Here is a 23,721-nt window from a genome sequence, read left to right on the forward strand (position 1 = left end):
TACCAGCGACTCCTTCCAACAAGACCAGAGAACAACTGTAGACAAAGTTTAGCAAAACTAACAATGGACTTTTACACCAGTAATAACCAATAGCAATTACAGCATGAATCAAAAGAAAAATACCTCTAAAGCATTCTAATTCTTCCATTTTTAACGTTTCAAGTCAGGAACAGAATCTCTAATTATGGTACAAGCTGAAACCATCACTGCATGCTTCTCCTTCAGAAACCACACTCTTCAGCATGGCTTGAGCAGAAAAGGCTGTTTCCTGGGAGGATATCCTTACAACAGACTCTGAGAATGTTCTCCTGATCTTTACTCTCTTAGTACCTGGTCCGTATCCCAGGCTTCACCACAGCTTACACCATTCTGTAGTTAAGAAAGCACATCATAAATTTAGCACGTCTAAAATTGAGAAAAAGATCACCTCCTTCCTCAGAACGAGGACTTAGCAAAACCACCATCTTCACATGTGTTGTTGAGTCCTATCTTTCCAATTTTAAGCCTCTGTAAGGCTTTATGTACACTAAAAGCATTTGTTTTTAAGATGGTGCATTTTTAAACACCATTCTCTTCCTATATGGTATGTTCTGAATAGCATTTAATACTGCGTTCTTCAAGTACTGGTTAAATCACAATGCCTCTTAATTTCTTGGTGGAGAGTAATTGTTAATATTTATCTATTCTGAGGATAGATTAAAATGTTAATGAATGGATTCATTTCTTGCTTTGTCTATTAAAAAATAAAATACGAACACTGTAAGTGAAGAAATACAAACAGATTTTCAAGGAACTCCAAAGACGAAAAGATATTTGGGGCATTTTTAAGTATGTCCACTGGCAAAATTCAGAGGCTGTGGTAAGCCACTCTTTTTATAAACTGTGCATCTAAATAGTAGACAACTTTCCTCTACGCTACAGCTACAAATATATTAACATCAACAGTCTACCAACCAAGGACAGCTTTCAGGGAATAAAATGGTTTGGGAGAAAGGAAAGGCTATTAATATGCTAAAGCTCTAGTGCAGGATTGTATTTACTACAAAAATACAAAAGCCTATTGTGAGGCAACTTACCAATGACAATGATTTCATTGAACATGAAGACCTGCGGCCTTCTATCCAGCGAAAGTCACTTTATTACAGAGGTATTTTCCCTTTTGTAAGGCAACAGACACATAAGAAGTTTGTGGCTGTGGAGAGAAATGAGCCCCGCTCTCCAGGCCCAGGGGCCGTGCCCCAACTGCTGCATCATCCTTGCAGACCAGACTTACTGACCAGAAGACCTGCTGTAAGTGCTACTTACATCTGCATGTCATTTTTAACCTTGTAGATGATTTCACACAGCATTTCTAACTCACCAGAAGCTTCTCTGAAAGGCTTTTTCACCAGAAGTTTGGCCAGCGCTGGAACAGGCTGCCCAGGGAAGTGGGCAGTGTTGTATGTAGGGACATGGGTCAGTGTTGGTGGCAGAGCTGGGGTAACAACTGCACTTGATCTTAAAAGTCTTTTTCAACCTAAACAATCCTATGGCTCGGTGAAAGGTCAGACACACTACGGATGACCAGACAGCGATGCTTTTGCATACACATTGCCTCTCAGTCAAAAAAGGATTTCTTCTCCCCTGTATTTTACCCAGCTCTGGAGTAGCAACTTGTTGCCTCTTTTATGGGAAAATTCATTACAAGAAACCAACACTAAATTCAGATTTTATGTTCTTATATAAGAATAAGTTTAATTATTGAAGTACATTCCTGGACCACACTCAAAATATCTATTAATATTAGAGTTTTTAAGAACGTAAACCTCATTTGAGTGGATCAAGCTTTTATTATCAAAGGTAGTATTATTTGCCTGTCTGCAGGAAATTATTTAAACTCTCACCACCAATACACTCAACATTTGTGACACTACTTCTTAATGACTAAATTGATACTCGGGAGGCTGGCACAAAAAAAACCCACTTCACTTAGAGTTACACATAAGTATGTACTACACAGCTATTATATACCACAAATAATGCACTATGACATAACTGCCTCCCTAACTCTCTCTTTGCACACTAAATAATACCTAAAGCTATCTTCTTGGACAGGGTGCACAAAGTGATAGAAAGGATCCCTAAAATAAACTGGGGGTGGGGGTGGTGGTGGTGGTGGTGGTGTTTGGGTTTTTTTAGTGGTTTTTATGTTTGTTTGGGGCTTTTTGTTATTTTTATTAGAAAAGAGAGCTAGCATTATGGTCACGGCAAATGGGAAACTGCAAGGTGTTTGTATGTGCCTGGAGAATAGGACACTCACTCATCATGAAATCTATTTGGTCTACTATCAGCATGGTTGTCCCCATTGCTGCACATAACAGCAATTCTCCATCTCCTCTGGAGCAACGATGGCTGGATCAAGTAAAGGAAAAGTTTGTTAGCTCTACATAAGCCTCTTTGTGCCAACAGCAGTTCCACATAAAAATCCTACACGCATGGTGTAAATTAAATGTGTAAGATCTTGGCTATGATTGAAAGCCATCCAAAGGGATCCCAAATACAAATGCTTACAACAAAAATTCATTTCAAATACTCACTGTGCAAGTTGAACTCATAAAGAGCTTGATCCTTCTCCAAATTTTGGTATACAACCAAACAAACCCAGAAGCAGGCTTGCAAAGAATAGTTTCAGCCAAAATCTACTTTTACAGGAATTGTATCAAATGTAGCACGAACTCTACGGAAACTCTACTGCAGAAACCCTATGGAACACTCAAGAGACTTAAAAATGAAAGTTATCTGTTGTTTCACTGATTGTCCACCAACACAGTATGTATATTCTGAACTCTGAGAGCCGTAAGTATAATTTTAGTCTTGAGTAATACCCAGAAGCCAACAACTCGCTAGACTCAGAAGGATATCTGTCTATCATAAGCTTTGGGTGGTTTTGGGGGTTTTTTTTGGTTTAAAATACTCTTTCTAAACAGCTTCCAAACTCTAAACCCAAGAGGATTAGAAAGCTACTGTATCATTTGGATTAAGGAACCACTTAAATGTTTCAGACATTAGCCAAGTCAGTATTCTGTTAAAAATTACTTTGCTTAAAACCTATAAACATACAGGAAATAGGAACCAGCTAATCTCCCGGTGGAGTTCTTTAATTCAATCACGTTTAGGACTAGCACAGGGAGTAAATCAGTGGCCCTTTTCTAAACATGGACTTCGAGGAAAATCATCTTGAAATACAAACTAGTTGTGCTGCTGTCTGGTGGCAGTGACAACCTGGGGTTGAGGTGCGGTCTATTAACCAATTTCTTCTTGCAAAGGAGGGAGCTGGCCCATCCCTCCGTGCTGCCGCTCGCACATCCCCACGTGTGCCAGCACTGCTGTTTGTGCAGCTACATGGTGAGTCAGGTCAGGGAAATGATCCATCTGAAAGTTAGCTTGGAAAATTAAAATAGATTTGTTTTCAGCCGGTAAGTTTCCTGGCATGATTCACCGTGTCACCATTACAAGCACAAGTGCCAACGCAACTGAGCAAGGAGAGGACATGACACTTCCCCCATCTCAGCTACAGCTTCCACTTCACACAAGTTTCAAGTAAACATGGAACTGCATCTATCGGGGGCAAGTTCACAAGCTCCTAATTAAAATACAGTAGTTGCTGCTGTTTCCCAAACTAAGATTAACTTGTTCTGAAAAGTTACCGATGTATTATATAAACTGGCATGATAGTATAAAAGTTAGCACAGTTCAAAAGAGAATACAAGCTTTAAAGCAAAGCAATCCATGCTGTACAAAAGCACGTGACTTGGTTAAGTATTTTCACACATGTAAAAGTTGTACCAAAATCCATCTCCACAGTTTCATCAGGTCAAAAGAGGGCAAGTATAGGTTGGGATGTTGCCATGTTCCTATGGATTACTCTCCCAGTGATCACAGGTCAGGGGTTTCCTCCAGTCTCTCTGGAAGACACCTAGCAAAAAAACTTAACCTGAAGAACTGATAAAGGACAACTGAGTTTTTTGCATCTTATTAACATCCTCCCTTTGTACGCTCTAACTGATTTCACCTCCCCCTCTGCAACACCTCGGGAGGATAAATAAAACCCAAATCCACTGCTTCTCCATCAGGTTGAACTTCAACTACTGTTAGACTCATTCTACTTCCTCTGCAAACAGTTCTATTTTAAAAAAAGCACGAACATTGAAACGTAAAGCACTCAGAAGTTTCAAGAGGATTAACAAACTCACATTCAGGAAGCCTCCAAGGCAAAGTAGCAATACTATTTCCATTTTATCTGTGGGAAACTGTGACTTGGACAAATTCAGGTTACAATCCACAATACTGAGTGCCAAAGTTAAGATACTGTTGGCCCAATTCTCTACATCATTTACCAGCCTACACCTCTTTCTTCCTTACATAGCTGTTCGTGAGTTTATTGCAACCAGTAGCACAGAACATTTGTATGAAGTAGCAATCGCTCTCTCCCTGGTGGTGTGGTTCTCATTATCCAGGCCTAGTTAGCAGCTATCTGTGCAGACTATTCTCCTTTTAGTAACTTTCTTAGCATGCCAATGTTGATAGAAGACCAGCAGGAAGCTAACCCCAGTATAATTTTTACACTTCAACTGTGCAAATGTGAATAACTGAGGATTACGCAGTTTGCAATTTCAATGTAAAAATGCTAACAACAACTAACAAAACTGGGAACTTTTCAATTTTAGACAGTTAGTATGCAATTATACTGTAATTCAATATTTTTCGGAAGACTACCTCCAAAGGCAAAACAGGCAATGTTTTGAAAGTGAACTTCTGAACCTATCTTGAAAAAGGGAACGTGTTTTCTTATCAGCGTGCTGGCATCTGACACTCATTTCCTATCTGCCTACCAGTTTTAAGAAAGCACTCTGCAAGAAAGCAAACTATAAATTCTGAATTTACAGTAAACAAGATGTCAGTTGCAACGATCTTGAGTGCAAAGAAATGCACTTAGATTTATAACAAGTAAGCTAACGCTGCCCTGATTGGCAAGGGAAGTTATCAATAATAGCACAGACTAGCTGGGACATAGCTAGAGATGGTACTGAAGAGGTCTGGAAAAAAGTAAGACTGAAGGTACACCTACCTTACAGAGAAGGAGCATCACATCTGAAGCAAATCTCCCAATTATCAACTATTACAAGCTCCAGCTTACACTGTGACCACACCTCATACACTCCCACTACCAAGGGGCTCCTGGTCCATAGGAACCGACGTGACACTGCAGCCGAAGCAAAGCTCTGGAAACATGCATAGGTAGTACAGACACCAAAATTGCAGCACCTCTGGACAGATTTTCTCCTATAGTGCCACATATGTGCTGATGGAGACCTGCCCTGAGACCCAGGGAACCCTCCCTGAGCAAGTCAAGGTCTGTGCTGCTGGAACTCAGCCACACCGGCTTGCCTGTGATTCAGGAAAGATCAAAATGTTCTCAATAAGCCGGTGGCTGAATAAATCCCAGACACTACCACCACCTTCTTTCCATGTTTTCGTGGGAAAAAAAACCTCTCATTTTGTCAACAGATTGCAGAGATGCTCATGAAGGGTCAACAGTTCCTCTAAGAAAACAGAAGGCAATCGAGACAGCATTCAAGTGATTACAAAACCTGCTTCCCTTGTCCTCCACCTTCTATTCATTCCCTAAATCACCACCAGCCTGATGTCTTCCCAAAGTTTATTTTTCAATATCTCAATTTGCAGTCTCAATTGCCTCTTTGATATCCATGCCCTAAAACGTCTGACTTCTCAGTCCAGCCCTAAAACTCCTTCAGGACCTAGTTTCAAGTCACAGCTCCTGACCTTATTAATGTTTTTGATGGCTGCAGCAGGGGTAGTATAAAAGAAGTGGGTCCCACAGAGGCATAAGCCGATTGACTTAGCTGAGGTGAGAGCAACAGGTACATGGACTGCCTCTGAAATAAAAGAAAGCACAAAGACTGGGCAGATTTGTTGGACTGGCACGTCGGTATATTGAGGGAAGATGATTTTTTGATGAGGTATCACAAGCAAAAGTGACATAAAACAAATTAAATTAAGTTTGATGAACAGATTACAGTATGCCAAAGGTATTACACGGCATGACTATTTAAGCTTTAAGTAAAACTAAAAAGTAGGAGTTGTATTAATTAAGAAACATGCATTTGTGAAACAGTTCCTCAAAGTCTTCCCCAACAACGTATTTTCGACATCTGCTGGTCTTGCAGCGGTGCCAGGCCAAAAGGGTTCTGGAAAAGGACAACGAACCATTAACATCTTGCTTCCCTAATCCCTGCAACAGGGTCAACCTTGCTCCTTCGGAAGTACCACCTTCATGGGTAACAAACTGGTATGTGTAAGAGAAACCAGTATGAACGGAGAAAACCTTCAGAACGTGAGCAATAAGGCAGCATTCATTACATAGGAAACGGAACAGACATACAAGGCTATGTAACACCAGTGTGTCCAGACTACTTTAAAAAAAAAAAAAAAAAAAAAAAAAGAAAAACCACACCAAACCACCCACCAAAACATGGCCTAGGTGTTTTCCTGTGTAACAAGCAACTTGTTGTCAGGATCAGTAAAAGCACTTTTCTACCATAAAACTCAGGATGTGCAAAAGCCCAAAGCCCAAGGTTATGAGCGCCAGAAACATGCCTTACAAGCCACTGAAGGGATAATGAACAGGGATTCTGTTTAGGTACTGAGGCTGTTCAGCTTCTTTTCAAAAATCTAAAAATCAATATCACCAAGGTCAAACATGTTGATCCTCCCACAAACGTTCCACATTAAGAATTCCTTATTAATACAAACAAAAGATAACACCTTACTCCCTTTGAATATATTACTGCATCTTCTACCTGATGTATGAGTGGTAGGAACTAATAAATTTGATCCAAGAACATGCACAGAAATTTAGCCAGTACTATCTACCATACAGCTCCATCTAGAAAAGTGCCATTTTTACCAATCAGTCACAACCATAAAACCACTTAAAAACTGGGAACAGGCTGTATTACAGCTACATTGAAACAAAAACAATTTTAAAAGAAACTTAAAAATTAATCAGCCACGCACAATTATCTAAACTGGCATTCAGAAAGGATATTGCAGAGAAAAAACTTGAAACTGTTTAAAATACCTTGCCTTTCAGGCTTCAATTACTATAGCAAACTGCCTTTACCTACAGAAACTGCTAATAATCCAATGTGGAGAGCTGCAAAAATAACACTCATCTATTTACTACCTAAAAAGCACCTGGAATAAACAGTTATTTAGCAAAGGGAGCACTCCACGCTCATCCTAGTTACATCAATTTTAAGATTTTTCACACGAGTCTGACCTTCCTTCAGGGACAAGAAAGGTGCAAAAGGTTATTCCAAAAAGAAGAGCTTTGTACTGAACTCCAAAGTGAACAGGCTGGAGGAAGAGCGCAGAGGGTCCTTCTCCTCTCCCAGCGGGGCAGCCGCAGGAAAACAGCCTCTACATACACAGTTCTCTGCTCATAGTGTACGTGGAAGCAAAAAACCCAGTGTGTGAGGTCTCCCCAGCTGCAAGCAGCTTTACAGATTTACCTAAATCCATTTCTACATTGAGTGCACAATATAGAAATCTCTGTTTGAGAACTTTAAAAAAAATCTAGTTTAGATATATGAATGTATAAACACGTATACAAGAAAGCTTGCACTGTTGGTTTTTCTCTCTTTTGTCCTCATGGAGCTACCTTTCACATTCATATATTTGATGGGAACTTTAGAGTAATTCACATTTTCTATTAACGAGATAGAATTAGAATAGAAAGAGTATAATAAGAGAGGCTTATTTCAAGTGGCTCATCAATGAAGACTTTAAACTACTATTCACTAGGACAATTAAAAAAAAAAGTTTAAATTTCTTCTACTTTGTGTAGCAGATGTTCAAGATAGTCTATTTAAATTTGTCTTTGTTAGAGGTGTGTTAAACCACTCAAATAATTCAGACAATCTGCAAACAAGATTTCTGACAGGTTGTGAATAACACTCCATTAGTACCATAACTTCTGAGATTAATTTTTCAATCAAGGCATTCCTGCTCCCACCCCAAAAAAAAAAAAAACCAACAACAACCAAACATACCATGTGAACTCAATCTCCAGCATGTATTTTCAAAATTAACATCTGTTTGTTCTTCGTTCAACTGTAAAACCCTATGTCCATTAAATTAAATTACTTAGTTCTTTCTCAAGAACTAAGGTGGGGGCAGGGGGAAGACATGTTACCCTAAGACTGTAAATAATTTGTACTTTAAACAAGGATTGTATTCTTATTTGGAACAATACATTTATTCCACTACACTATTTCTTTTTCTTGATAGTAGATACAACAACAATAAATATTTTCCACATGGTTATTTCTTCAAATCTCATGATAACCTGCATCATGTCCTGATTTGCAAACATGAAAACAGACCAGTAGTTGAGGGAATCTCATCGCAGTAAATCAAACACATCTTATTCTATAAGCAATATGAGCTTAGAAATCTAACACTACTTCAGATAATTCAATTCTGGATACCAAGAAGTTATGAAAGGCTACATTTAAATAAAACAGGAAAGAAAAAAAAAAAAAAAAACACAAACAAAAACACTGAGTGAAAAATTGTATTACAGTATTTCAGTGATACAGTTTACAGGACAATCTCATTACAGGAAAGCTTAATGACATCTGGTTTTTACCACCGTCTCATTACATCAAGTTTCTTAAGTTATCATGGTTATGCCACAGCAATTTTATACTTCAGCTCCCTCTCTATAAAATTGGTATACTAGTACTGTACTTCAGGTGAGCGTTGCAAGATAAAATAGTGAGATTCTATTAAAGTCACCCTCATTAGCAAGTCAGATATATTATCAATTCAATATAATTTGGATAAAAATGTACCCTGTAAGCCATGTAAAGGCTGCCATGACAAACAGCATTACCTAATGTAACACACTTGAACGCAGAAGCCCAAACAGAGGTATGGTAATTGAAGTATGACAACAGAAGCACTGGCTTAAACAGACAACATTTTGCTTTATCTTTAAATGATTCAGCCATCTTGGTATGCCATACACAGTAGGTATATCCTCCCCAGATTAAAAAAAAAAAAAAAAAAATACTTACTCTTTCAATTAATGAAAAAGTTAGTCGACACGTTAAATTTAAAACTGGGTCCTTTAAAAAGTTAGCATCTGTGTCAGTTTTTCCTTTGTCCCAAATGATCTTTTAATAACATGGTAACAAAGACTGTTAAACCTTTTCATATGTTTAAACTAATTGAAATCTTGTGCACAGGTTATATATAAAGAAATTAGGTTGCAATTAAGTATAGTTATTAATGATTCTTAAATCTAATTGTTGTGACTATTATAGACCACAGACAAGGTCAACTCTACAACTCAGGAAACTTTAGCTTTAAAGAAAAAAAAATACCACCTGAATTATATGCATAAAACCCACTTTTGTAATGATTATCACTCTCATCATACTACACATGTTCCTCCATTTAAAAAGACAGCTGTTTTCAAACTGATAAATTAAAAACACATCCCCCCCATAAAACATTTTTAATTCAGTAAATACGGTAAAAACATGTAAAGGAAAATTAAAAATACTAAATCTTATGGTAATTTAAAGCAAACACTCTGCAAAACATTGTGCTTAAGCAAATCCAAAATGTAAAAGTCATTTCAGCAATTACTGCAGAGTCCTTACACTAACTGCATAAAGGTCAAATACGTGTTTTAACTTCTGTGTGTCAGCAGCAAGGTTCAGATCCCTGTATTTCAGATTTTTAGTCAACATCGCTTCCCTTTCACCTGTATTCATTAGAAGGGAAAACACTGGTGTCATCTCAAAAGGAAACTCACAGAGGAAGACAAACACACTTCTCTCCTCATCTGGCTACAGGAATAACTGGAGAACAGAGAGGAGAAAGAAAAGTCACTATCCTGAAACAAAACACACCGAGCCAGCGAATTGCAAGAACATCTTTGCAGCAGCACAGGGACACAAGGCCGGGAGATGCTTGGCACTTATCACTAGATCCGAGACAGTAAGACACAGACGACCGTAAGAGGGTCCATACAAAGCACATTCCCACTCTTCTTGCCCAAGCAGAGGCTCTGCTCTAAGCCTGCTCCTCTGGCTCTCCACTCGTACAGGTTCTGCCGCCTCACGGGATACAGCCGCATCAGCCCTTTCGTTCCGATAAGAGCACTTTTGCAACAAATCTTCCCATCACCCTAGTTAATGAACTTTCATTTGCAGTCCTGGAGTGCACAAACCTGGTTTCTTTCCGATGAAAATAAAAACCCCCACAAGATGTACTCCAAGAGCACCGCCACTGCCAAAGGGGCACAGGAGCAGATAGGAACCAGCCCAAAGTAACCCTCACTTCGCTCTGCAAGCGTGCTGTTGATAGCTACCAGGGCCCCATCACCCATTACTTCATTCTCTGAATCTGCTCTCACTGGCTGCATCACCTGCCCAGGCAGCCCCAGCTGCTGTGCTTCAGGGTCTCCTTCCACCTGTGAGACGGGACCTGACTGCACCTGAGGCTCAGTGAGCCTCCCAGGCTTTGCTTCCCCTTGGGTTTTGTGTCTTCTGCCGGCCAAAGCTCTCACCTCCAGCCCGTTACCTCTGCCTGCTTGACCATTCACATAAACACCTAGTCTCCCCACACTGAAACTTCTTCTCCTAAAGACTACTCAAAGCCCGAGTACAATCACCCTTAATTAAGCAAAACTTAATTCTGGCATTCCTTAACTTTGAGCGCTGACTGATTTTGAAAGAGCAATACTTCAACAGGTCTATCATTTAAGCGGACAGAGAAAACCAGAGCACTGAAGCCAGCTGCGTAGCATCCCATTGACGCCGCAGCGCTCAACCGCAGGGTTAAATGCTGACAAACACATAGCCCTCAGCCCTCTGTTACTGACATGGATACAGCACGAAGGACAATAAAGCAAACATTTTCTCAGTGCATTTCACAGCCATTAAGAATTGTATCGCAGTGCCCTAACAGACTCTGTCTTCCCCAGCCTCCTCCCGCACCTCACGTCAGATCCCCAGCTCAACTTTCAGTCCTCCCCTCTCACTCCTCCATCCAGCTCGCTTCAGCCATTACAAAGGCGGGTTATCACATTAGCCATCTCCTCCAAACCATTCTTCATCCCACTACTTTCAAGTCATCCTCATACTCTTTAACCGAGCTGTGAAAAAAAGGTTGTTCCGTTTTTTCCTTGTATCACAAACACTCCAGGCTGCTGAAGGGAACTATTTTAAAAGCTCCCAGGCTATACCCACATCACCAAGTAATTTGGCATAATAGAAGCAGATCAGTCAGCTGGTGCCCAGGCTCCTAAGTTCCCAGCGTATAGGGTTTACAAGTTTTATTTCAAGTAAAATTCAGTCTGGAGCCTCAGATGGAATGTTGCAGCACACGTGTGGCTCAGGGCTGTCCTGGCCCGTGGGGCTGGAGCTCACTCGGTGTCCACCTGGAGAAGAGATCCCATGCTCAGGTTCCTCCAGGGGGATCCTGACTTGTACCTTCTAAACCCACCCTGTGAGCCGAGCCAACATGTATTGAGTAGGGCTGATCAGAAAATTCACTTCAAAACTCACAGGACGATAGGTTGCAGAAGCAGGGCAGCTCTACCCAGACCCCCAGTGCTTCTTGGTGCAGAGAGACAATATTCAGCTGTCAAAATAAGAAGTGTCCACTGAGCACATTCCAGCTTTCAGAATTTAGATTAAGGCTGATCCTTTTTTTGTTGTTGTTGTTGCTAAGAAAAAGTACTTAACAACTTCAATTCTCTTGCTCCCAAGCAAGGTCAGGGTAGAAGTTGTAATTACATGTACAACCATTGATTTAAATGCTTACAAATTCCTGACATTGGAAAACGCCACTGCACTTTTCCTTTTGTTTTCAGAAGCAAACATAATGAACGCTTTAATCCACCAACAACCAGAATAAGTCAGACACAGAAAATTAAGGACAATATTAGGTCTATCAAAAAAAAATTCCACTTAAACCTACACAGTTACCTATAGTAAGAAGGAAAAAAACAGCCATCCATTCAGTCAGAGGTAATTAAAATATGAAAAAAATGCACATCATGAAATGTCTTTACTTAGAAAACAATTACTAACAAAACTGACATCAGAATGTCAGCTCAGCAGGCTCTTCTTCAATTAATATAGTAAAACAGCATGAGGAGGAAAATCTTTATTTTACATTTCAGAATTTTAAATATGCAGTAAAGACGCTGAGTTTCATTGTATGTTGTCCTTTTCTGGACACAGTGATTAATATGCATATCCAGTGCTGACAGAGTTGCTATCAGGGTGTAGTAAGAATGAGCAACATTGCATCAATGAACTGATGTCATTCAAAAGAACATTATTTGGATCATCCTAATCATTCCAAGACATTTGAAATAAATTTATATGACATCATCAAAAAAGGAAATCAGATACCCATACCAAGTAAATAACAAGAAGACTGGAAGGAAAAATAACTGAAAAATTTAAATAGTTCCTACCATGTAGAATTCGATTTGTTGTAAGTATACATTCCAAAATAGGAAGCAGGCCTTAGGCTTCATACAGTTTAGCCCATTTTCATCTGCAATACCCATAATGCACCCTGAAATGCAATTTATGCAGGAATACTAACAGAATAATAAAACTTTTTCTCTCATTCTCTTGGCTTCTTTGACATTTAATGTCAATCTGCAGTAACAAAGCTAATAATGATCTTTGTCTTCACACACTGCTATTGAAACAAAGCATTTCTTTGCAAATTAAAGGGTAATTTTGTTCCCACTATTCCAGTCTAAATCTTTCTGGGCTAGAATCACAGAAGCTCGTGGCATAAATCACCCTATAATCCAGATCACCTTGTCTCTGCAAGAGAGACGATGTTCTTTTGGAAATCATCATGTGCACAACCACAACGCAAAGCAGATCAGCATGAAGCATGGAAGATTTCATCCGAAGTTCATTGCATGATACAAATGCCAGATATTTCTAGAGGTTTCCCATTCAGAGCTTAACGTACGGCAACCTTCCAAAATCTGTAAATCTCATGGTGACACATTATAAAGCGACATCTCAAAGATTTTACAGGCACTCAAACGTAACAAAAAATCATACCTTAGACTGGATTATAATTAGGAACATATTCTTTAGTCATATGGCTCCCAGGTCTGCAAAGTAATTAGGTGTATGCTGAGCTTTATGCAAGTATTATGTTGATTTTACGGGGATTACTTGCTTTTGTAATACAAACTGAACCACAGTTATTTCAGCATCTAGGAAGTTTCACGCCCAGTACCACATCCACAACAGCTTCCAGGCAACCCTCTACTGTGCACCTCTATTGCTACCTCCCCCAGCTGGCACAGCAGCCTACTTAGTCCAATACATCGGTGACAGCAGCTGCAACAGCCAGGTTAAGTGGGAACTGCTGAGTCCAGCTTCCTCTTCACTGCCAGTTACCCCCAGAAACGGGGCAGTGCTGAGGATTAAGTATTAACAAGACTGAGGCCTTAATGGCCATTAATTCCATATGGTCAGATTAGCTTGCTGCAGATCAGCAGATAAATCAAGAACACTCACATGCGTAACCATGTAATGCCACTGCGCACAGCATACGATACATCAGAAGAACTTCCCATTAAAAGGTAGAACTTACCCCTCTTCTGAACCCAGCCTTCCTTCACAATGGTAACATCGCTCATGATGGCTCCACTCTGAACCCCCAACTCAAAAGAGTCTTTCTTTGAGTTATCAGCTTGTCTGTTTGGCTTCTCTTCTGCAGCTCTTCCCAATTTCTACTGATGAGTCAGCCTGGAAGGAAATATTACAGAAAGAATTTAAGTCTTTTCTGTTTTTTTCACTTGACAGCCAACAAAAAAGTCTCTGTTGATGTCTTCAACTGACTGAGCTCATATTAAAAATCTGCCTTTTTTTTTAATTAACCATATAACAGAATCACGTTTCTAGTCTTAGAGCACATTTTCCATGAACACTCTGATACTTAAGAGAAGCAGAATGTGTTACATATTAAGTTGTACGGCACTGTTACAAAATGCAGACAATAGAATTCTCTTGGACTAACGCAGAGGATGCTGTTAAATGAAAGGGTGCCGGTACTGCTTCACAGATCCAGCCCTGAACCCACGGCAGCTTTAACCATTCCCACATTTGTCAGGACCCATGCAACAGACAAGTAGCTCCTCTACAATGGCAGAAACCCAGCTTCTTAGGAGTACAAATTAACCAAAAAAAGCCAATGTTTAGTTTACGAAAAGAAGGAGCACACATTCTCCCGAGGCTTTAAGCCAGGCAGTCACAACGGTGCTCTTTTCCCTACAAAACTCAGCTTGCAGGGGACAGAAGGGAAGTTAGCGCTGGAACAGGACATGCCACTCTCAGAAGCCACAGCCCTCTCTTCTGACCACCTCACCCCCAGAGCACCCAACAGCTGTGAAGAAGAGATAAACAGCACTACAATTGAGTAGGAAGAGAAGCCAGAGGGCAGGAGAGGTTTCCTTTTGCAGCAGGACTGCCTTTCCCCTCCATCCTTCAGAAAAAAGAGAAGCATTCAAATAATGCCCATCTGGAAAAGGGTGGGAAGCCAAGAAAAGGCATGTCTCTGATGGTGGAGGAACAGCCTTCAACGGCTGCACACACAGGCGCACACGTGTACACAGTGCCAGCACGGAACAGGAACCCACACGCACATTTAGTACTAGCAAATGCAGCACACACATCTCCATTTAGCAGACTGACCAGCAAATGTAAACATGTGAAACAAACACGACTGCGCTAGAAGCAATCTGCTTAATTAACGAAGGGAGAAAGGACTGGGAAAGAAACCGGTTTAATTCAATCAAGTACAGGCTAAAAAACGAACAATTCTACACATACAGGTTATTTCTTATTTACCATGCGAAAAACGTGTATTTGCACCACACAGCAGCTAGATGGAAGGCTACTTCTGTACGGATGCTGTGCCGTGCAAACAAAACTCAGTACCAGTAACTTTTTTCCAGTGGTATGCAATAAAAAACGCAGTACAACCTGATGTTACAGCAACACTGAAGTGTCTCCATTTTTCAGTTTTACTTTCAGCAAACTTTTTTTTTTTTTTTTTTTCAAAACCTTGCAGTATTTCGGCTGTGTAAAAGTAAAAACCACGATGCTAAACTCATTAATACTGCAAAGTTGAAGTAAAATTCAATATGGTGCCTCTGAGACATCTCCATGGTGCTGGCAGATAGGACAGTAAGACCAACGTAGGCGATGCATCTTGCATTGGCATCATACCCTGTAGCATCTAAAAGGACACCGGACACCTGTGTTTACACAACTGCACCCTGCCTTAAGACTGAAATATTATTTAAGCTTTCCTAAGAGTTAAAAAAAAAAATGCTATGTACAAGGTTTTGGAAGAACATGAGACCACTTCGTTGTTCTTAACTGATCTGGCTAGCTTTAGCTGTTTAGACTTTGCATTACGTAAGTCACATAAGGCAGAAACACCCAGAACACACATTTCCACATCCTTCACCTTACTGGTGTGAAGAGTTATTTTCTGGGTCATACATTATCAGAACTTTTGTTTGCATGCTTCAAACCAGAGGTAAGGAAATCTATCGTGGAAGGAGATCCTGACAGATCGAGGCACGCACCTGACAGCAGGCTGCGGTTTTGCCGTTCTGGATCACTGCAGCACCGTATCAGCTCTTCATTACAAACACGCAAATCACTACAAAGCCAGAGGTGAGTGTCAAACAACCGTGACCTAGAAGTAGCTGTTCTCTGAAGGAAGCGTATTCAAATATCTAAGTTCGATTTTCCTACAAGACTTCCATTGCATTCTTTAAGAAGTGACCACAGGTGACTTTTTTTCCAACTGTAAAGACAAACCACCAATGTAACACATAATAGTACTTAGCTTGGGCTGGTACATGCTGCAATAGGGTTTACACTTCTGGCAAATTTAATGTACTTTCCCATTTGGTGTGTGCTTATGAGAAGTGCAACAATTTATTGTTGTTGGCCGAGACTAAGCTGTAAGAAAGGAACTTCTGTACTAAGCAGCAATAATCTTGTCTGCCTGCATATTGATCATGAAGTCTGTGATTTCAGTAGACACCCAGTTTTAATGAATGGATTTATGCTTAAAGCTCCCTATTTACCCACTGATTACAATTAAGTTAGTACTATTCAATCAAAATCTGATCTACGACGAATTTTCATGTCAGCCAGTGTCCCAACAATCTCAAGTGTATGTCTGTAGGACTGCATCCCACCCACTGTGTGTACTACTTTACTGAATTGTCAATAAAACCCCCAAAACACAAAAATCAGATAAAAATGGTGACAAAATTAACTGAATTATCACAGAATAACAGAACGGTCAAGGTTGGAAGGGAACTCTGGAGATCATAACCTAGTCCAAACCCCTGCTAAAGCAGGTTCACCTCAAGCAAGTTGCACAGAGCCACATCCAGGTGGGTTCTGAATGTCTCCAGAGAAGGAGACTGCACAGCCTCCCTGGGCAACCTGCACCAGCGCTCTGGCACCCTCAGGATGAAGTTTTCCCTCATATTCAGATGGAAAATCTTGTGTTGCAGTTTATGCCCATTGCCCCCGGTCCTGTTGCTGGGCACCACTGAAAAGAGCCTGGGCCCAGCCTCATGGCACTCACCCTTGAGAGTCTGTAGACGTTAGTAGGATCCCCTCCAAGTCTTCTCTTCTCCAGGCTGAACAGGCCCAGCTCCCTCAGCCTCTCCTCATGAGGCAGATGCTCCAGCCCCCTCATCACCTCTGTAGCCCTCCGCCGGACCCTGCCCAGCAGTTCCCAGTCTCCCTTGACCTGGGGAGCCCAGCCCTGGACACGGCGCCCCAGGTGCGGCCTCCCCAGGGCAGAGCCGAGGGGCAGGATCACCTCCCTGCACCTGCTGGCCACGCTCCCCCTCACGCACCCCGGGGTCCCGCTGGCCCCTCGGCCACCAGGGCTCACTGCTGGCTCACGGGCGACTTGCTGCCCACCAGAACCCCCAGGTCCCCTCCGCAGAGCTGCCCCCCAGCAGGTCAGCCCCAGCCCGTACCGGTGCGTGGGGCTGCTCCTCCCCAGGGGCAGGACCCTGCTCTTGCCTGTGCTGAACCCCACGAGGTTCCTCTCCGCCAGCTCTCCAGCCTGCCCAGGCCTCGCTGAAGGGCAGCGCAGCCTGCGGGTGTATCGGCCGCTCCCCCGGCTTCGTGTCACCTGCCCACGTGCTGAGGGCACGCTCTGTCCCCGCGTCCCGGTCACTGATGGGCAAGTTGAACAGGACCGGACCCAGCACTGACCCCTGGGGAACACTGTGGGCCACAGGCCTCCAGCTGGACCCTGCGCCGCTGGTCACAACCCTCCCGGGCTCTGCCCTTCAGCCCGGTCTCAGTCCACCTCGCTGTCCCCTCATCCAGCCCACGCTGCCTGAGCTTACCTATGAGGATGTTATGGGAGACGGTGTCAAGAGCCTTGCTGAGGTCAGGGTAGGCACCATCCACTGCTCTCCCCTCATCTGCCCAACCAGTCCTGCCATCATAGAAGGCTTTTAGGTTGGTCAGGCATGGTTTCCTCTTGGTGAATCCACATTAACTCTTCCTGATGACCTTCTTTTCCTCCACATGCTTAGAGATGACCTCCAGGATGAGCTGTTCCATCACCTTTCCAGGGATGCTGGGGAGGCTGACCAGCCTGTAGTTTCCTGGGTCCTCCTTCTTGCCCTTTTTGAAGCTTGCATTGACACCAGCTTCCCTCCAGTCCACAGGCACCTGTCTTGTTCTCCATGACCTTTCAAAGATGATGGAGGGTGTCTCGGCAAAAACATCTGCCCGTTCCCTCAGCACTAGGGGGTGCATCCCATCGGGGCCCGTGGATTTATGGTGTCAGGTTTGCTGAAGTGACCTCTAACCTGAACCTCCTAGACCAGGGGGAAGTGTTCCTTTCTCCAGACTCCTCTCTTGCCTCCAGGGTCTGGGAAACCAGAGGACTGGCCATGGCAGCAAGGACCAAAGTAAAGGCATTGTTCAGTAACTCCACCTTCCCTGTATCCGTCGTCACAAGGGCACCCACCTCATTCAGCAGCAAGCCCATATTTTCCATAGTCATCCTTTTCCTACTGATGTACTTGAAGAAGCCCTTCTTGTCCTTGCCCTCCCTCACCAGATTTAACTCCAGATGGATCTTAGCCTTCCTTACCGCCCCTTGCATGTTCTGACAACACTCCTATGTTCTTCCTGAGTAGCCTGTCTCTTTTTCCATGTCCCATAAACTCCCTTCTTCTGAGTTTTGCCAGAAGCTCCTGCTCATCCATGCAGACCTCCTGCCCCCTTTGCTTGATTTCTTACTCATGGGGATGCACCGATCTTGAGCTTGGAGGAAGTGATGCTTGAATATTAGCCAGCTCTCTTGGTTGGACTCCCCTGCCTTCTAGAGCCCTAACCCATGGGCCTCCTCCAAGGAGGCCCTTGAAGAGGCCAGAGTTAGCTCTCCTGAAGCCCAGGGTTGCAATCCTACTTATTGCCCTGCTTCCCCCACACAGGATCCTGAACTCCACCATCTCATGGTCACTGCAGATAAGGCTGCCCCCAGCCTTCACATCCCCAAGCAGTCCTTCTTTAAGAATACAAGGTCCAGTGGCACACCTCGCCTTGTTGGGTCCTCCACCACCTACACCAAAATGCTATCATCAGTTCTCTGCAGGAACATCCTGGCCTGCGTGTGCCTAGCTGTGTTGTCTTTTTAGCAGGTATCAGGATGGTCAAAGTCCCCCATGAAAACCAGGGCCTGTGACTGTGAGGTTACCTCCAATTGCCTTTAGAAGGTCTCATCGACTCCCTCATCCTGATCAGGTGGCCTGTAACAAACACCCACAACCGTGTCCCCCACGTTGACCTGCCCCTCAGTTTTACCCATAAACTCTCGACTCATTCTGCATCCACCCCTAGGGAAAGCCCGATATGTGCCGGTTGCTCCCTCACATATAGAAAGCAACTCCACCACCTGTCCACGCTGACCTGTCTTTTCTAAAAAGTACACAGCCATCCACAACAGCATTCCAGCCACGCGAGCTGTCCCACCATGTCTCTGTAACTTTAATGAGATCACAGCCCTGCGACCACACACAGATCTCCAGTTCTTCCTGCTTATTCCCCGTGCTGCGGGCGCTGGTGGACGGGCATTTCAGAGAGGTAACTGAGCATGCAGGTTTCTCAGGAGGGGTGCAAGAGGATCCACCCTAGCCATGCACACCCCCAAGGTGGCTGGCCTTCTGGTACTCACCTCCAGAATTATCTCCAGTTTAGCTTCACAATATTACCAGGAACAACTTAAGTAGAATTATCAACAGTTGTGTGGTTATATTGATGGCTCCCTTAATGGGTAATTAAAAGTCAAGCTGAAGGAGATAAATCAAAGGATTAAAAGACTAATGAAAATAAAGGTTACACATTCACACTACACTTTCAAGAAGCCACTTGTAAGCATCTGTAGAATTATCCCTTATTAAATTCCTTTGAGGCTTTCTAAAAGCTGTATTCCTTTACTCTGAAAGTCACTCAGCAAAGCTCTAAAAGAGCAGATTTTTGAGAATTACTTTACCATGACCAAAACTGACCTTAGTGAAAAATAGTCCCACAGAAACCTTCTTCTCTGAAGATGTAATAAGGGATTGTCTACAGACATAAAGGAGTTGACTGAAACGCGTGGAATAAGAACTCTCACATGAAAATAGCATCTCATCTACAGTTCAACTATTTTAAGAAAAGTTACAGAAATGTTTACTCTGCACAGCTGGCACAGAACTTAAATATTTGTTAGCAATCAACTCTGCCCTCCTAATGTGCTTCAAGTTTCAGTGGTTGGTATATAGGAATTTTTACAGTTTCCCTTATTCCTATAAGATAAACCCAAAGAAACAGGGACAAAACATGTAAGAAGTGAAAATATTTTGCCTTCCAGCTGCTTCCTACAGGGAAAGACTTGACTTGTTTTTATATACATTCCAGCAACTGCAGAACAGGTTGGATTGCTTTTTTTCCCCCCAACGTTATCAAACAGAACTTGGAAGATATGCTTCCAACAGTACATTGTGTGTATCCTGCAGACAGTATCAGATAGTCACGTATATGCATAATACATGCAAGAACCAATTGCTTGCACGCTTCATGGTGCGGGTGTAAAAATTTACTCCATCGCAGTCAGTCATGTGAAGAAGACACCTGTATTTTTTCTGGCAAAAAATAGTAAAACTTCTCCTTTCTGCTTTGGAACGCTCTTAAGCCACTTCTATAGCGTTAGAGGAAACGCTTCAGCACACTTCTGAAGAGCTAGTATTACACCTCGAAGTTCCCAGCTGTATAGGTCGCAAAGGCATCTTTATGAACAGAAGCTATTACCTGCAACAGAGTTCCAGACCCCCCCACCAAGCTTCAGTTTTCCCAAGCCATGGTGAAAAGTAGCCAACACCTTTTCAGTTTTCACCGTGAACTGCCAGAATAACAGCAATACAGAGAAGAACCAGCTCACTTCATGATGCTACCACATGGAAACTGTAAGAGCAACCATTAAAAAAAGCAACAACCATTCAGTAGGAAGACACCTTTTCCTCAAGCTGTATTTTTACATTAAAGGATGCTCTCAGGCCCATCACAGCAGTGAGGTACCTCCACCGAGCCAGTGGATGGAGAGAAGGAAGGAAATCCCTTCCAAGCAGAAGGACTGAAAACAGCGGTTCAGGTCTACACTTAACAAACAACCAGTAAGTGTAAGTGAATAATCATCAAGATTCATAAGAACAGACAACACTCCCTTGGAATCTGGGCATCCTCCCATTTCCCCCGTGACAAGAGACAGCTGAGTAAAGAAGACAGTGCCCATAAATTCAGTGTAAATTGTATGATTCAGGTCTCTGTTGTAAGAACTTTCATAAACACAGGCTCCTACTTTCAACAATTTTGGAGCTGAGAAAAAACAGATACTCTCACATTTACCAACTCAAGTTACCAGAGAGAATACCAACAGGATCCGTTTCAGCACTTCCAGAGACAATCCCTGTAACTTCTTGTGGCATTATCAACTTTGTGATTCATCCAACCTTATTCTTTTAATGTATGAGGGAACTACCATTTACCCTTTTTCCAAGAAATCATCTGTTTAATAATATGTTTTGGGAGGAAAAAAGAACAACAGCAAGCCAATCTTTCTGATTCCCTTTGTCTGACTCACTGAGATTCTTTGGTCCTCATCGTAAGCAGAGCCAAATCTCATCATCTCTGTATCTCCTTATTTCTCAGAAAGGTAACTGAAGAATTTTGTGCATGCACACAGAAAACACACACACTACAAAAAAAAAAAAAAAGCAGCTCCCAGTCATCTAGCGGCTTCCATCACACAGACTTTTGTTTTCCAGTGTTCTGGGGGCTTTTTTTTTCATAACAGATCAAGCTCTTAAGAAGTTTTCTCAAATTTGACTTTGAATTCTCCAGGAGAACCAAACAGGCTGTAACTGTCTCCAGCGCCAGCTACAATCACAGAGCAAGGAATTCAAAAGGTACGGCTCTAAACTAAAAACAGAGTTGCCTTTAGGATTGGAAGCTGTGATCCAAGTTTTATTTATATGAAAAACTCATGCATATCCTCTTCCCCTACCAAAGTCATTATCTAAAAGTCTGGTCAAACAATTAGAGGATATATTGCACATCATCAAAAATTACACAAAAGACAATGTTGAAGAACAGAGGTTCCTACAAAACCTACTAGATAAAATTAGCAAGTATCACTAATGGAAGAATCACATTCAGTTGAGTGCTTTATCTAAAAAGTATAGAGTATTTATACAGGCTTTTACAAACTACCTGTTCTAGAATTCTGGTTATACTTCAAACACAGCAGAATGGATTACGTCCCTTTTTATGGTCTCAGGAGGACTGACTGATTTAAATACTATCACTGCTTAAATTGAGAGAAAGGAACCTGCAGACAGATAGTATTTGTCCAACTTTAATTAGAGTCAATTTTTTTTAAAAAAAAAGGGGGCAAAACAAAAAAGATACAAAACAACACATAAACTGGTTTGACAAGACAAAGAAATCAAAGAAACAGGGTTATTAAAAGACAATAAATCCTGAATTTATAAAATGTTAATCTTTATCTACACACAATTAAGACACTTAAAGACATCCCCAAATACTTTCCTAGTAGAAATGTTCATACTTCACAAACTTTTAAAACAAAAATAAATAATCCCAAAATATCTCCACGATAGGCATTTTATTTTTTAAACTATATTTCGTACCAAAAGCCTCAATGTCTGTAAGAATATCAGTATCAGAATTTTGTTCCTAACAACTATTTCAGAGCCCTTGACTTGGAATAATGAGGGGGATAACAGGAAAATGGCACTGCCTACACCTTGTGGTAAGGAAAAACAACATACTTCGGAAAAGATGAACAGCTCTTTTTAAAGCACGCTTACGTGTATGCTTTGTGCCTTAATATTTTCAGTGTTCTATTTTCAGTTTCAGTATATCAAAAAGCTGCACATAACTAATATATGCTCAGATAAGCCTAGCTGGGAGACTACAGGCACGCTGAAATATTAATATACAAGTTAGATGTTTTACTTAGATTCTGCAACTAAGTAAGTTTATCAGGAAAGAAACCATCACTCTGTATTTTTTTTTCCTATTATAATGACAAAGCAAGTTATTTTAAGGGACAAAGGTATAATTAAAGTAAGGTGAACAAAGCCACCCTTGCCTTTGTTTACTGAGGTATAAAGGAAGTTTCTAAATGTAACTAAATTGTTTCTTTAGAATCCCATGTGAAACATTAACAACCCATTGTTTTGCGTGGCCTTTATTGACAAAAATGCTTTAAATCCTTTCTGTCCCCATCCCCCTTCCCCCAATCACACAAAAAAATAATCAAAAATCTGGCAGCAGCAGAGTGATAAAATGTATTAAGAGTATAGGTCTGAAATTCAACCAGAGTACATTTAAACTAGAAAAGGTGAAGGGAGGGCTAAAGTTACACATCAAAAAAAGTTACTGAGAAAACAAACTCGGGAGAGTTTTGAGACTTAAAGGAACTCAAACCAAGGACTAGCTGAGTATCACAACTATTATAATTATGGCATTCCACTCAACACTTCAAAATACACGTAATAACTTTAACTTGCTAGGGATTAATGTAGGAATACTAATTCTTGCCTTTTTAAGACAAAGCTCCTTCGCCCTATAAAAAAATATTTTAGTAATGACTCAAACAACCAAGCGAAATTAAACCCAAGTTCCATATTTTTAAAACAAACTAAAATTTACTTTCTATGTCTACACTACTCCGAAAAAGGTAATCTAATTTTCAAACGTGCAAAGAACCTCGAAAATCCTATTCATTCTGAGATGAGAGATTTTAAAAGGTGTCTTCAAGAGACACAAGATCAAGTTTCATTAAGCTTATATATTTAATCATTTGTGTGACAGTAACTTTTCTGCAGCACAACATCGTATTGTACGTATAAAACACCGAGCACACTGTTGAAGATAATAGAAACCAGAAATATGTGAAGTGCTATGAGTAACAACAAAAGGGAAGTACTGCGATAAAAATGTGTTCTCAAACTATTAATATAAAAGA

The 23,721-nt window shown here is 41.4% G+C and overlaps 1 protein-coding gene across 2 annotated transcripts in view; it reads right to left on the reverse strand.

Annotated features, from left to right (window-relative positions):
- Positions 1-23,721, reverse strand: part of AKT3 (AKT serine/threonine kinase 3) — a 161,978-nt gene that overhangs the window by 132,803 nt on the left and 5,454 nt on the right. For both annotated transcript variants that reach the window (XM_040597868.1, XM_040597869.1), the window contains exon 2: positions 13,720-13,874. In XM_040597868.1, the coding sequence (XP_040453802.1) occupies positions 13,720-13,765 (46 nt within the window). In that variant the 5' untranslated portion in view covers positions 13,766-13,874. The remainder of the gene's footprint in view (positions 1-13,719; positions 13,875-23,721) is intronic.

This window comes from Falco naumanni, chromosome 6 (assembly GCF_017639655.2).
Source record: "Falco naumanni isolate bFalNau1 chromosome 6, bFalNau1.pat, whole genome shotgun sequence".
Lineage (NCBI taxonomy): Eukaryota > Metazoa > Chordata > Aves > Falconiformes > Falconidae > Falco > Falco naumanni.